Here is a 12,132-nt window from a genome sequence, read left to right on the forward strand (position 1 = left end):
CACTGTTGACTCTGCTCCTTCCAGTCTTCACTGGCCCTCCAAACATCAAAGTCCTAAACTCAGCCAAGTTAATCATGTTTCATTCAGTCCCAACCACAAGCACCAGCTTGGGTGTAAGACAGGGACCTTCACAGAGAGGTCACCACATCATGACTCTCAGCAGCTGATGGCCTTTGTGTGACAAGCGAAGGGCATATGGGTCACAAGGCACTGATTTTGTTGGAAGAAAACTACTTTTCTCGTAAACCGGGAATAAAGCTAACAATATAGGGCCAATTCTCTTTCTTGTCATTCCCAATTGCTTTGATAATTTCATGTGAAGTGTGGATGTAAACCTTCAGACAGGTAATATGGATCCAAAGTGACTTACCCAGAACAGCAGAATTGCCATCACCCAGTGGGAACCTCTGGTAACGGGGAATATTAAAGGGGGGCAAAAGGTAGAACTTCCTCTCCAGAAGAGGCTCGAGGCGTGAAGCAGATGGGTCTGCAGGGTGGAACAGGTTATAGACCTGCTGACAAGCTGGTCTGAGCTGAAAGACTAAAAAGATGAAGAAAAAAAACCCCTCAAGTATCAAAAGGTTATGTGTTAGAACATTGTAAATATTTGTTTATAAAAAGAACAACTGTTGGGTTAAAAAAAGTGCTAAGGATTTATCATCTCCCTCATCTTCCAGTTTAGTCAATTGAAAGAATTTACAACAATATTTATAGACTCAAGAATTGCCCAGTATTTTAATGCTTGGAAGTACATTGCAAATAAATTGTATAATCAGTACTGGCTAGAGCACACAGTGATCTGCTTCGTTACAGTGCAATAAATATTTTACATAAACGTTTGGGTTTTACCAGTTTGTCTCATCAAATGACTGGATTTGTAGTAGGAGGTGCTTACACCATCCACTAAGTGAGCTCAGCAGTTTACATCGGGACTTACTGTCAAGAGCCGGAATGACAGTTTTTCGCAGTGCAAGAACCAGACCCAAGGGAGAACCAAAGAGGAAGAAGTCAGTGACCTCAAATTCAAACTTTCCAATATTTCCTCCATCCAACATAGTAGAGCTACTAGATCGCCTGGATCCTGGGTCATTTCTCAGCACACTAGAATGTAAACTGGGACAAGAACAGAAAATAAAGTCAAAATTTTATTCACGCTGTTTTTTCATAATTGAAGGCCAGATAAGCAATTGACAGTGAATATAATTTCTATCTCTTTAGTGAAGGAACTGTGCCAATCAACCCACCATGCCTCAGTACTGTAGTTTTACTGGCCAGTAAAACATCCCCCCAAACAACCACCCCATTTCATTGGCATAATTTACACTGTACAAATCCAAGCTTCAAGTGGGTTCATTTACACACTCCCATCTCAAAATGGTTTTTCTTTGAGGAGTCAAAATCTTGGTTGCTGCTAGCAGAATAGTCATTTGCAAGATAAAATAACCAGCAAGCCAAAATTACTAGAGTAGCAGGGAAAAAAGTAGGCTTACAGTGATTCACTCTATTACACACGTTCCTGCTACGCTTTCTGATTGTCAACATTTGAGTTCCTTCCATCACCTTATTCTCAAATGTTACGGAAAGCTGTGCTTACCCATTTCTTCCTCGTGGAAGTAGTTGGACAAACGTTATAGGATTGAAAAGGAAAAAGAAAAAGAAAATGGAAGAGGAGAGAGAAGAAGAAAGATCAAAATCTGCAAGAGGGTTTCTAAAATACTTGTGCACCAAGTTTGCACCACAGCTTCCATGCAGGTATATGGCATTCACTGGGAATGGGAATTTGGGGTAATTAACTCAGTGGCCATATGGTAAATTGTATTTATCGTGCACCCAGGACTCTCCCACTTCTCTTCTGCCCATGAGGCCATGTCTGTCAAGTTATTATCAAACTACTTCTCAACCCCAGCCCAACAATTCCAGGTAACTGTACTTAAAAAAGAATAATGATATAAAACATGTCTAGCTTCCCTCCCCCCCTTTCAGGTGTCAAATCTCTTTGTAAAATTGAACCTGCGTGCAGTGCAGGCTGGGCAATACACAGGTTTAACACAGAGATTTAAATTCACATAATGCTTAGACACCGAGGGAGAAGAAGCAGGAACTCGGAGATGAAAAATCCTGGGTATCCACCCCCATGTTAAGAAGCAGTGATTCTTTGCAGTCTAGATCTGGGATTAGACAGCGAAGTGACAGATGGGTAACACTAATAACCTGGTTCACAAAAGGGTTTCTGAGATTCTTGTGTTATCATCTAAAAGCAGTAAGCTGCAATTCCTTCTGCTCTGCAGGTTCTACAGATCCAGGCAGCAGCCTTGCCGGGTTATCGTCATTATAATTAGAAGCGGAGAGTTGAACACAGAATACCAGCAGTGACTGAACAGGGTGTTTGCAAACGCTTTAAAAAGCATCTGACCAGGTTCTATAAAATATGTAGGATAAACAGATACCACAACAGTTGGGCTAGATAAAAGGTTTACTGGTCTGGAGTCAGGGATGATGCAAATGCAACAGTCTCTTGCCAGCTCTGTGGCCCCAAGTCAAAATCCCAGGTGGTAACCAGCACTTGCCGTGTCTCTGTATGCAATAGCACTTGCTCATCAAGGCCACTTCTGAACGCAGCATGCTGGCTGCCCGGCTGGGCAGCGACGTCCCAGCGCTGCTGCGCTCATGGAAATAGGGCACTCACTCCCCACCATCTGTAGCACCGGAGCAGTTGCTCACACACACTCCTCCTCTGGGACAGCCGTTCAATAAATGGGCAGCTGCAAATACTCACAAATTTAGGAAAAAAAATGGGTTTCACTTGGACTTTGTTTCCTGCTTTGGCAAAGAATGCATCACCCCAGAGATGCACTGCTGACCGCCACTCTCAAAGGATGCTAAAAAACCTTCTCATCCCCCACTGTCATGTATTCTTTAAAGGTGCACGCATGCAAGCAGTACTATTCTCCTGGTTACCAACCGCAGGGAAATAACAAGCTTACTTATGCCAGACATAGGTATCATGGAAAATCAAAACAGTGATGTCAAAAGCGAGAGGAACAGGAGGTTACAGCAGTGACAGCTAAAATGAGCACATTCCCATTTCTGTGATGTGAACGAGCTTCCCCAAGATCACACTGCCAAGATGCGTAATGCTGAAACACATTTAAAAACAAGCCACCTTCAGTGAAGCTACAATTATTTTAGCTGACAAGACTGCAATGCATTAAGTTTGCTGTGTGTAAGGAATACAAAGTTATTTAGAACATGTTCAGTTTTGCCGAAGACAGGGCGACAGCAACGTCGTTCAAACAAAGGCACAAAAGGAAAGACTATCCTGATGGCAGATATGCTACGGCAGGACGGGTGCAAGGGATTTTGGGAGTATTCCACTCATCTTTCCATGGCATCTCTTCGTGGGGAATGGAAGAGAATGAGAGCACTCATACTGCTGAGCAATTTGGACAGCTTCTCTCCTTTTACTGGGAACTTGATAGTCTTTTTAGCAATCAAAAGAAATGAGAGCCAAGGGGAACTCTGAATCTGTCGTGCTCCAAGCAACCTACAGTGCCCCGTTCTCCCTTTAAAAAGCAGCAGATGTACTGTGTGCATTAATTAAACAAGATCTTATGGATTTCAGAAGCAAATCAACTCATTTACAATAATACAAGTACAGCAGAGCCAGAAATAATGTAGTTGTACAGAAGGACTGAATTTAAAAATAAATGTGTGATTGTAATCTCCAGATGCTGCTCTGGCTTGCTGGGCATTATCCCAGGGAAGCGGGTAGGTCTGATACATGAATAAAAATGAGCGTCTTTGGCACAAGTTGAAATCTGCAATCGGCACGGACAGAAAGGCCCCCATATGCCAGGCTGCCCGTCTGCTGAGCCCATTAGGAAAACTTGGCTCTGTTCTGCCAATCTCCTGCACGAAGCCGCGTCAAATCAGGGCTTGGTTTTTGTATGGGAAAATCATTACTTAGTGACAGAGAGGCCGAAGGGGCGTTCTGCTGATGACTGTGCTGCTCAGTAATGACGGCTGTAAGCACAAGGTCCAGGGCCGGATCCCGGTGTGACGCCCTGCCGTCGTGCAGGAGGGGAAGAGGTGAATCACTGTGCCGGAGCCTCCCCTGCACCAGGGACCGGAGGGGGAGAGATGTGGAGAGAGCTTGTACAGCAGCTTCAACCCTCCCCTTTCCCTGAGGGAATCCTGCTCTTGAGCCATGGGGAGAGATGCATTTTTGACCCAAGGTCTAAAGGTAGATTTAAAAAAGATATAAAACCCTAAAAGAAGTAAAGGTGCACCAATCCATCAGCGCACTGAACACCGACAGTCCTTGCCAGGCTCCCCCCAGGTGCTTCATGTGGGGAGCAGGCACAATGGAGCAGGAGGGACTCGGATAAAGCTATTTGAAACAACAAACTGCAATCCCTTATCCATGCCAGGCCCAGTGCTTGTTCTAAACTAGATGCTAGATGTAAAACTGCAGCAAGATGCCAGCCCACTTTCCTTAGCGGAGTCTGTGCCTCTGAGGTCAAGAACAAGGAGGAGAAAGAGCACATTTTTGCACGACTCTTATTTTCTCCTGTAATACAGGGGGCTGTTTTGATAAGGTAAGAACAACAGACTGATTGCCTTTTATTAACCTGCTGGAAATAGCAGAGAAGCTTATTGTGGTTTTTGTAAATGCAGCTGTCCTTCTGAACATAGCATCTCTGTGCACCGACGACATTCACTTTGCTACTTTCTCTATCTTACGAGTCTTTTACAAAAGGGCCCCTCAGATGGCAACGTGAGTCCCTGTGCTGGAGCAACGAGTGGCGGGAGTGAAGGAGGGGCAGAAGTGCAGGAGCCTTCAGCTCGGCACAGGGCAAAACGAACAGCTTTTGGCACAGCTGCAATGCAGATAATGGTGGTTGCTGGGCAGGACATTGCTGCTCAGTACCTGGGCCATGGGGGAAGAGGGATTAAGAGGATGTTACAGTTCCTCTGGGCCTGCAGGAGGAAAAAGTCTGCGCTGTCCAGTGCCACAGGCTGAAGAAGATGATTCTGTCAGAAAACGCCTCCGGGCTTACAGAAGTAATCCCTGAACAATCAGCAGCAATGTAAAGACTGCTATGAAAATTTCATCGGTTATGTTAACAGAGAAGTTTCTGAAAGTCCATTTGAAGAAGCTTAGGAATGCGATATTGGGAGCTTCGATAGCGAGTAGCAAATTTGAAACATGACCTTGGTGCAATGGAGCAGCCCTGGCAGGGGACAGAACACAATCCCCTGTCCCAGCTCCACACAGGGGACTCGGGTCTCTTTGCCAAATAGTCACGCAGACAGAACAATCCTCACGTGCAGCTGAAGGTTGCTCCATGAACCAGCCAACCAGCTAAGGTTCAGGATGTCTCATCCAGAGCATCCTGCCACCATGACAACATAAACCTGTTCCTGCGAGAGGAAAGGGCACTGCAATTCAATCTCACACTTGAACTAGGCCAAAATTAAAGGATACCCATCTCACCCCCACCTTCAAGAACAGGCCAGCCAACTCAAAAATCAGCTTTCAGAGATGCTTTGAAATTAAAAGAACACTGGATTCCCAGTTCTGCTTCACCCTCTTCCCTCACGCTATTTCTACATTTGCTTTATGATCTCCATCCTGCAACTGCAGCACAGCAAAAATGCAGATACCCAACTGCCTCATCTGTCAAGCAACAGGATGAAGGGTTTCTTGCCATTGTAATACAGATGCAGCAGAGCAGCTGGATTCTAGTGCTGTTACTTTTTTTTGCGTCTACAACACACCAAAATCTATACCCCTATAATCTAAATTAAATGCTTTCCTCCACCTTGCTTATCACAGGATGACAAAGCAACATTCGGGTTTCACAGACGCACCAATCTCGGCTCCGGAATATTGCTGGTTTTGTTCCTTCAAAATCTTACCTTGAAAGAAAGGCTTGATGCTGCTTTATCGTGTCCAGTTCATAGGTTGATGAATCACTCCTTTTTCGTGGCAGCTGCTTCTTTGGATCTTCTCCGTTGCTACGGGGAATATCAATGTTGCTCCTGCTGAGGTGTCTGCTGGCTTCCAGATTAGAGCCACTGGAACAATAGCTGTTGTTCACCGTTATTCCAGGAGACAGGAGGTCCGTATCCTGGGATTTGAAATATACGGATTTAGCACTCCGACAGCTGAATCAGGAATACACCCACATTATAACCTTCTCCTTCCATCCTCCTTTCCCCATCTACCCCAAGACCCAGTTGAGGGCAATACAGTATCTCAGACGAAACCACTTCCTAAGGGTGTGGGTGAGGCTTCACACCAGAGGGTGAAGCCTCCCTTTTCAGAGCAAATGCATGCAAATTGAGACACATATGCACCTTAAGACACGTTTGCCATCGATAAGGAATAAAGTCTTTGTTGTTTCATGAAGAGATCCTTACTAAAAACAGGGGCCATGGAGGTGCTGCGGCCAGCAGACCTATTCCCAGTAGACCCTAGGAGCCAGCATTACCTGGACACTCACAACGCTTCCTCGCCGACTGCTGTTCTGGCTCTCGGACACAGTCTGATTGCTGTAGCATAAGGCATCAAATCCCAGGATTCCTCCAACACAGTCCCCTACCAAGCAGACCTGAAAAAGGCAACAGAAGCAGGGGACGAGGTAAAAAACAAAACAAAACAAAAGAAAACAAAACCTTGACTTCAGTTCAGAGATGAAAGTTAAACAGAGTGCTGGATTATACTTAGGAAAGCTGCAGTAACAGGATGCCCAGTGCTTTCATCAGTTAAACTATTCTGTCAATGAACGTCCACTCATACCCTGCAGATTCTCATTAGCTAACATAGCTAATGTGTTCTAGCTGTCCCCACCAGCCGACTGGAGTGAAGTGAAAGCAATACAGAGCACTGATCACGGCGCTAACTCCAGCCTCAGAAAACCAAGCTTGATTCCCTCCTTGCCAGCCGCCCGTGCTACTTCAGGCAAGCTTCCCTGCGCTTCTGCCCCGTTTGTACCCGAACACTGTCCTGCCTCCAAGGGCACTGAGCAGAGAGACACAATAAAGCACTGAGAGCCCTGGGCAGGAGAGGGCTGTCTGGGTCCCTGGGCACAGCGCTGGCTGGGAAGAAGCTCAGGGTGGATAAATCACAGCACAGCAGCGCAATGTGACAGCTGGTCCAACAGCTCAAACACGGCTAGAGAGTCACTTTGCTCACAGAGGTGTGAGGCTCAGTCATGGTCTTTTATGGGGTGCAGCAGCTGCGGAGTTTGAAAAAAGAAACCCACTTCTACGACAACTCCAGCATGAGCTCCTAAAGCTCCTTTGAAGACGGGAATGCTTAAACAGCCTTGGTTTGTAATGGGAGTGGAGATCATGTTTAGTAACAAAGGTAGCATTCCTGATTTGGAAAGGTGTGTCATGCTGAAAACTGATTAACTTCACAGCTTTATAGCTTCATTTATGAATACAAGCTCAGACTTTGCTTGAATCCCAAAGGTTCAAGACAGCGCATAAGCAATAATCTCTCTCAGAAAGAAAGAAATGGAAGCACAACACTTTCTTATTGCAGCTCAACACTCATGTTTCCATCCCTCCTGAGAGATTAGTGGAAAAAGAGAGCTTCAGAAGGAAGTTGCTTCACTTGCTCTTCCTTTCATTGTGGCTATGAACAGCCGCTGGCTCACCTGGCCGTTGAATGACATGCCCTCCTGGGATCTGATGAACTCGCTGTAGGCCTGGTTGGCTCTGACGATGACTGTGGCTACCGCTTCTTGGTACTGCGGGGATGATGTTGCTAGCAGAGGGAGTGCAGCAAGGGGAATGTGATCCTGGCTGTTGGACAGGCAGCCTTCATCATAACTATATGGGCTGAGGCTGGATAGGGCAAGAGACATTGAGAAGATTCAGCCTAACATACAGAGCGGGGAAAACCATTTGCAGACAGTACAGTCAGTATAGCCGTTCATTAAAAGAAAGCCTCAAGATAGAAAGGCCATTTATTCTACTGTGAATGGGTGAGAGCTTAATAAATCTTTCCTTCCCATCAAACGTAAATCTTCAAGGACAACATACTTACATTGACAAAACAACCCTCAGACAAGTAATTAAAGCCTTAGTATTTATTGGATTAATTAGAATAAATCAATCTCGGAACTCTTGCTGCATGATTACTGTATTCACTGCAGCTAAGTATGAAATCGAGATTGAATGCCTCGCTAGTATATTAATAAGTGCATTCTCAAAGCGTGGTCAGAGCTTTCAATACTACATGCAGAACATTTCAGGGAAGCAAATAAAAAAACCCAAAACCCAAGAGTGAAATTTTATACGCCTCTCTCCGTGACAAAGTAACATCAACTTACCTGGACACCAGCGAAAATGCTTCGGAGCAGATGGCTGGGCAAGGGACTAGCCTGATGGCAATGTGTCCAAGAGCAGCTGGGTAATGCACTCTCATCACTGTGTCAAACACTGTCGTGATGGTGTTGACATCCCCTTGCTTAGAGCTCTGGTCACCACTTCCTGAGTCCAGGATGTTCCCTCCATGAAGTACCAAGAGGAGGACATGGATTTTACTTGGCTGCATTAATGGCTGCACTGATTCATCCTAGGTGGGAATGAAAGACAGCACAGTAGAAAGGCTTATTTTGCAAAGAGGTTTTATTTGGTCCAAGTGCATTTTATGCAAATTTTATCACCTTTTCTTCCCCAAGCTCACACATGGTGCGTACAATAAATGCACTATCCCAATCAAGTCCAGTCAGGGATGAGGCAAACAACAGTCTGTGAAGCAAGGTCTTTCCAGCAGAAACAGTATTAGCCATGATACATGGCCTTGGCAAGCCCCCATCTACAAGGCTGAGTTCAGTTTGGGCCATCCACACACGAAGATAATTGCAGTGTGAGGACGACCACAAAAGGACAAGAAACACGGAGACTTTCTGAACAGAGACTGAGAGTTCAGCTTGATTTGCTTTGCAAAGCTACCCGAGAATGAAATGCCTGCTCTCAAACACAGTGGAGATGAGTAAAGAAAGCTAGGGAGGGAAGAGAGGCACTTAAGTCAAAGCACAGTGCAGGCTAAAGCACAAGAGTCTAAACTGATCCTGAATAAGTGTAGACTGAAAATCAGGTTTCTAAACACAGGAGATGAGGTTTTAGAATAATATCTGCAGGTTTGTGGGTAAGGAACTAAACTGTTCACGTGCTTAATTTATGGAAGTGGGCATTAGATACACCTGGATAAAACAGCTGAGAACCCAACTACTTCTTCCAGGTCTCTTATCCTACACATGTGCATGCACAAATGCAGGCACGCAGCCTCAGCGTAACTGACTGTCCTAAGCAGAAGGAATGCTGAAAGTAAAAAAAAAAAAAACCTGCATAAAATTGTAACCAGGTAAAACACAGCAGCAGTAAAGACATTACTTCTGTGCGTTAGGGCGGAAAAAAAAGGAAATAAAAGATGGGTGTTGCTTTCTATTGGGGTGCTGAGCTCAGCTGCAGCAGTTGACAGTAAAACACATTCAGCAAAATTAACAAACAAGATCAAACAGGTCAGCAAGTGGCAAGTTACTGGGGAAGAGATCAGTCATTGCAGCGGTTTGCCTACGGCAGAAGTTATAAATAAGACTACAGATTTGCTTATGCTGTTGCAGAAAAGGAACCGAAAAGAAAAAACTTCAAGACCCCATGACCCAAGGACTGGCCAACATCTGGCTGGGAGACTGCCGCATGAACACAGTAAAGGTTTTTATTTTTGGTTATTATGTTGAATCAATTCCTTGCCTAAACAGACAAGCTGTAGTTTGGGGCAAGGAGGGAATTGTATCTGAGCTCCAGAGTGGGTTATCATTAAGTGCCCTGCCAGAACAGCTGTAAGCCCAATCCTGATGCCCCAGGAGCAGGTACAAGAACATCCATTTGTACTGGTCGCATATTATAACACAGCAGAGCAGTAGCTATTTCTAATATCTATTTGCTACCAGGGCTTTCAGTGTTTACAGCTCCCATATGGACTCAAATCCCCCATCCCGACACCTCTGAGATATGTGAAATCAGGTACTGATCTTTCCTCCTGTGCCTTATCCCTTGTGATAGCAGAGACAACATTCGATAACATCCTGGGCAACTCCCTGTTGAGGCAAAGAAATAGCCGCTGGGAGGGGGTGTGGAAGGGGTGGAGGGCAGCAGTATTTTCCATTTGGCAAAATTCTTCTCATTTTAGCATCTTTAGTCACCTGTTGTCCTTTGAGCAGTGATTGAGCCCCGGACAAACCTGCTGGTGGGAGGCAAGCAGGCCCAGGCACAGGTTAGCAACCTAACAACTAGCTTACATTTTTACCAGATAACGTTAAAGCATGTCTTAATACGCAGCCAACGGAAGCATTAAAATTCACATCCAAGTCTCTAATAAAGATTTTCCAGACCTCCTGCATAAGAACGGCCTTTAATTATTTAGTACCATTACACTGTATTAATGCCTGCTCTAAACCTTCTCTGATTCCCGTTTACAGCGCCTACAAAGTGAACTTTTGCCTGGCTGAAGGCATGGGAGGAGCGCGCTCAGCATCTCAGCGCCACTTTCGCTTTTAGACAAATGTTTTAAGTGCTCATTTGGAGAGCAACGTGAGTCACCAAGCTCAGGTCATCCAGAAGTTTATCAGCAGGCACCTTTCCCTTTCAGTTCATTAACCTCTGCTCTTGAAGGAAGTGGGGAAAATGCAAACAACTGCTGATTAGCTTAAGGGTGGAGGTGGCTACTTAGAACTTCCTTGTAAGATCTGGAATCTCTTAAGACACCTGATTCCTGAACTAACTTTTGGTGATGGAGGCTGTGAACCTGAAAATCACTGCAATGGTGGCTAGGAATTTCATACTATTTTAGTAGACTGTTTGTGAACAACTACAAATAACAGACTTTTCCAGCCCACTTTGAAGTCTGTTCTTTTTCTAAAATGAAGGCAGAAACGGGAGGGGGTTGAGTTTGTACAGCCCTCTGAAGAAGACAAGTTCTCCACACCATCTTGAGCCCTAAGAGAAATCTTAGGGCCGTGACTTGCTTATCTTGAGTGGCTAAAGCCGTTCCCATCCCCAGCCACACGCTCTTCCCATGGCCCTTGAGCTCTGTCAATTACGAAAAAGCCAAACTACCATGAACTTACAGCCTGGCACACAGAGTAATACCAAAACCACGCTCATGGCCTTTGATAGACCACGACGTAACTTAGGCACTCTGTAAGCAGCTACATCATCTCTGCAGCACAGACAGGCAGATGCTTTAAGGGTAGGATGAGTACAGCCACTCCAAGATGCACTGTCTCGCTAGGACACCGAATTGCAAAAGCCTGTATATGCAAGTCTAGAAAGCCAGGCTGGGTGTGTTACTATTTATTTATTATTTTCTCCAGAGCACTGACACAGGCTATGCTATAACTGGTTTCCAAACAAGACCCTGAGCAGCTCCAAAGAGAGGGCTACAGCTGAGCTATGTCCCTTGGATCACCGCAGCCTGCACCTTGGTGCTGCAGTAATGCGGCTCTCCTGCTCCCGTGTCCACTTAGCTCATCCAGCATTAGCAGGATAGCTGTACCCAGCAGTGCCTCAGGCTGCAGCTATTCCTACAGAATCAGTATTTTTTTCCAGCTGGATCCCTGATGCTGCCTGCAAACTACAGAGCATTTTCTATATGATGTTCAAAGGACAGGTGAAATAATCCCTAAACCTAGCCATGTACACAGCATGCCAGCGTGGCTCCGAATGACACACAAAGACAATACACTGCTCACAGCAAAGGGAGCCGTTTACCCCATTTACCCCACACGGACACGTTCCAGCAACAAAGGATCTCGTTACAAGAAACTGAAGCACTTACTTCAATGATGCTGAGCCTCTCCACGCTGGAGCCAACGTGGTACTCTGCTGATGTCTCGTGATACAAGTCACCTGGAAGCACAGAGGTTTAAAATGTCAACATTGCAAGATGCTATTTGGCAAAGACACTCTTCCATAAAGACACTGTTTGTGCCAATGCCTCTCAGCCTCTTCTGCCTCACATCTCCTCAATTATTTCATCAAATTGCCCTCTCTCTCTCCCTCCCTCCCGCCTCCTTCTGCCTGAGAAGCCTGGGCAATGCTGGGTCACTT

The 12,132-nt window shown here is 45.4% G+C and overlaps 1 protein-coding gene across 12 annotated transcripts in view; it reads right to left on the reverse strand.

Moving 5' to 3' along the window:
• Positions 1-12,132, reverse strand: part of PITPNM2 (phosphatidylinositol transfer protein membrane associated 2) — a 142,164-nt gene that overhangs the window by 23,340 nt on the left and 106,692 nt on the right. For all 12 annotated transcript variants that reach the window (XM_087754946.1, XM_087754945.1, XM_087754950.1 and 9 more), the window contains 7 exons: positions 11,861-11,931; positions 8,349-8,593; positions 7,671-7,860; positions 6,498-6,617; positions 5,923-6,134; positions 938-1,113; positions 371-541 (listed from right to left, as the gene is read on the reverse strand). In XM_087754946.1, coding sequence (XP_087611072.1) covers positions 371-541; positions 938-1,113; positions 5,923-6,134; positions 6,498-6,617; positions 7,671-7,860; positions 8,349-8,593; positions 11,861-11,931 — 1,185 coding nt within the window. The remainder of the gene's footprint in view (positions 1-370; positions 542-937; positions 1,114-5,922; positions 6,135-6,497; positions 6,618-7,670; positions 7,861-8,348; positions 8,594-11,860; positions 11,932-12,132) is intronic.

This window comes from Nipponia nippon, unplaced genomic scaffold (assembly GCF_047370975.1).
Source record: "Nipponia nippon isolate SJK-2023a ecotype South Korea unplaced genomic scaffold, ASM4737097v1 scaffold_18, whole genome shotgun sequence".
Taxonomy (NCBI): Eukaryota; Metazoa; Chordata; class Aves; order Pelecaniformes; family Threskiornithidae; genus Nipponia; species Nipponia nippon.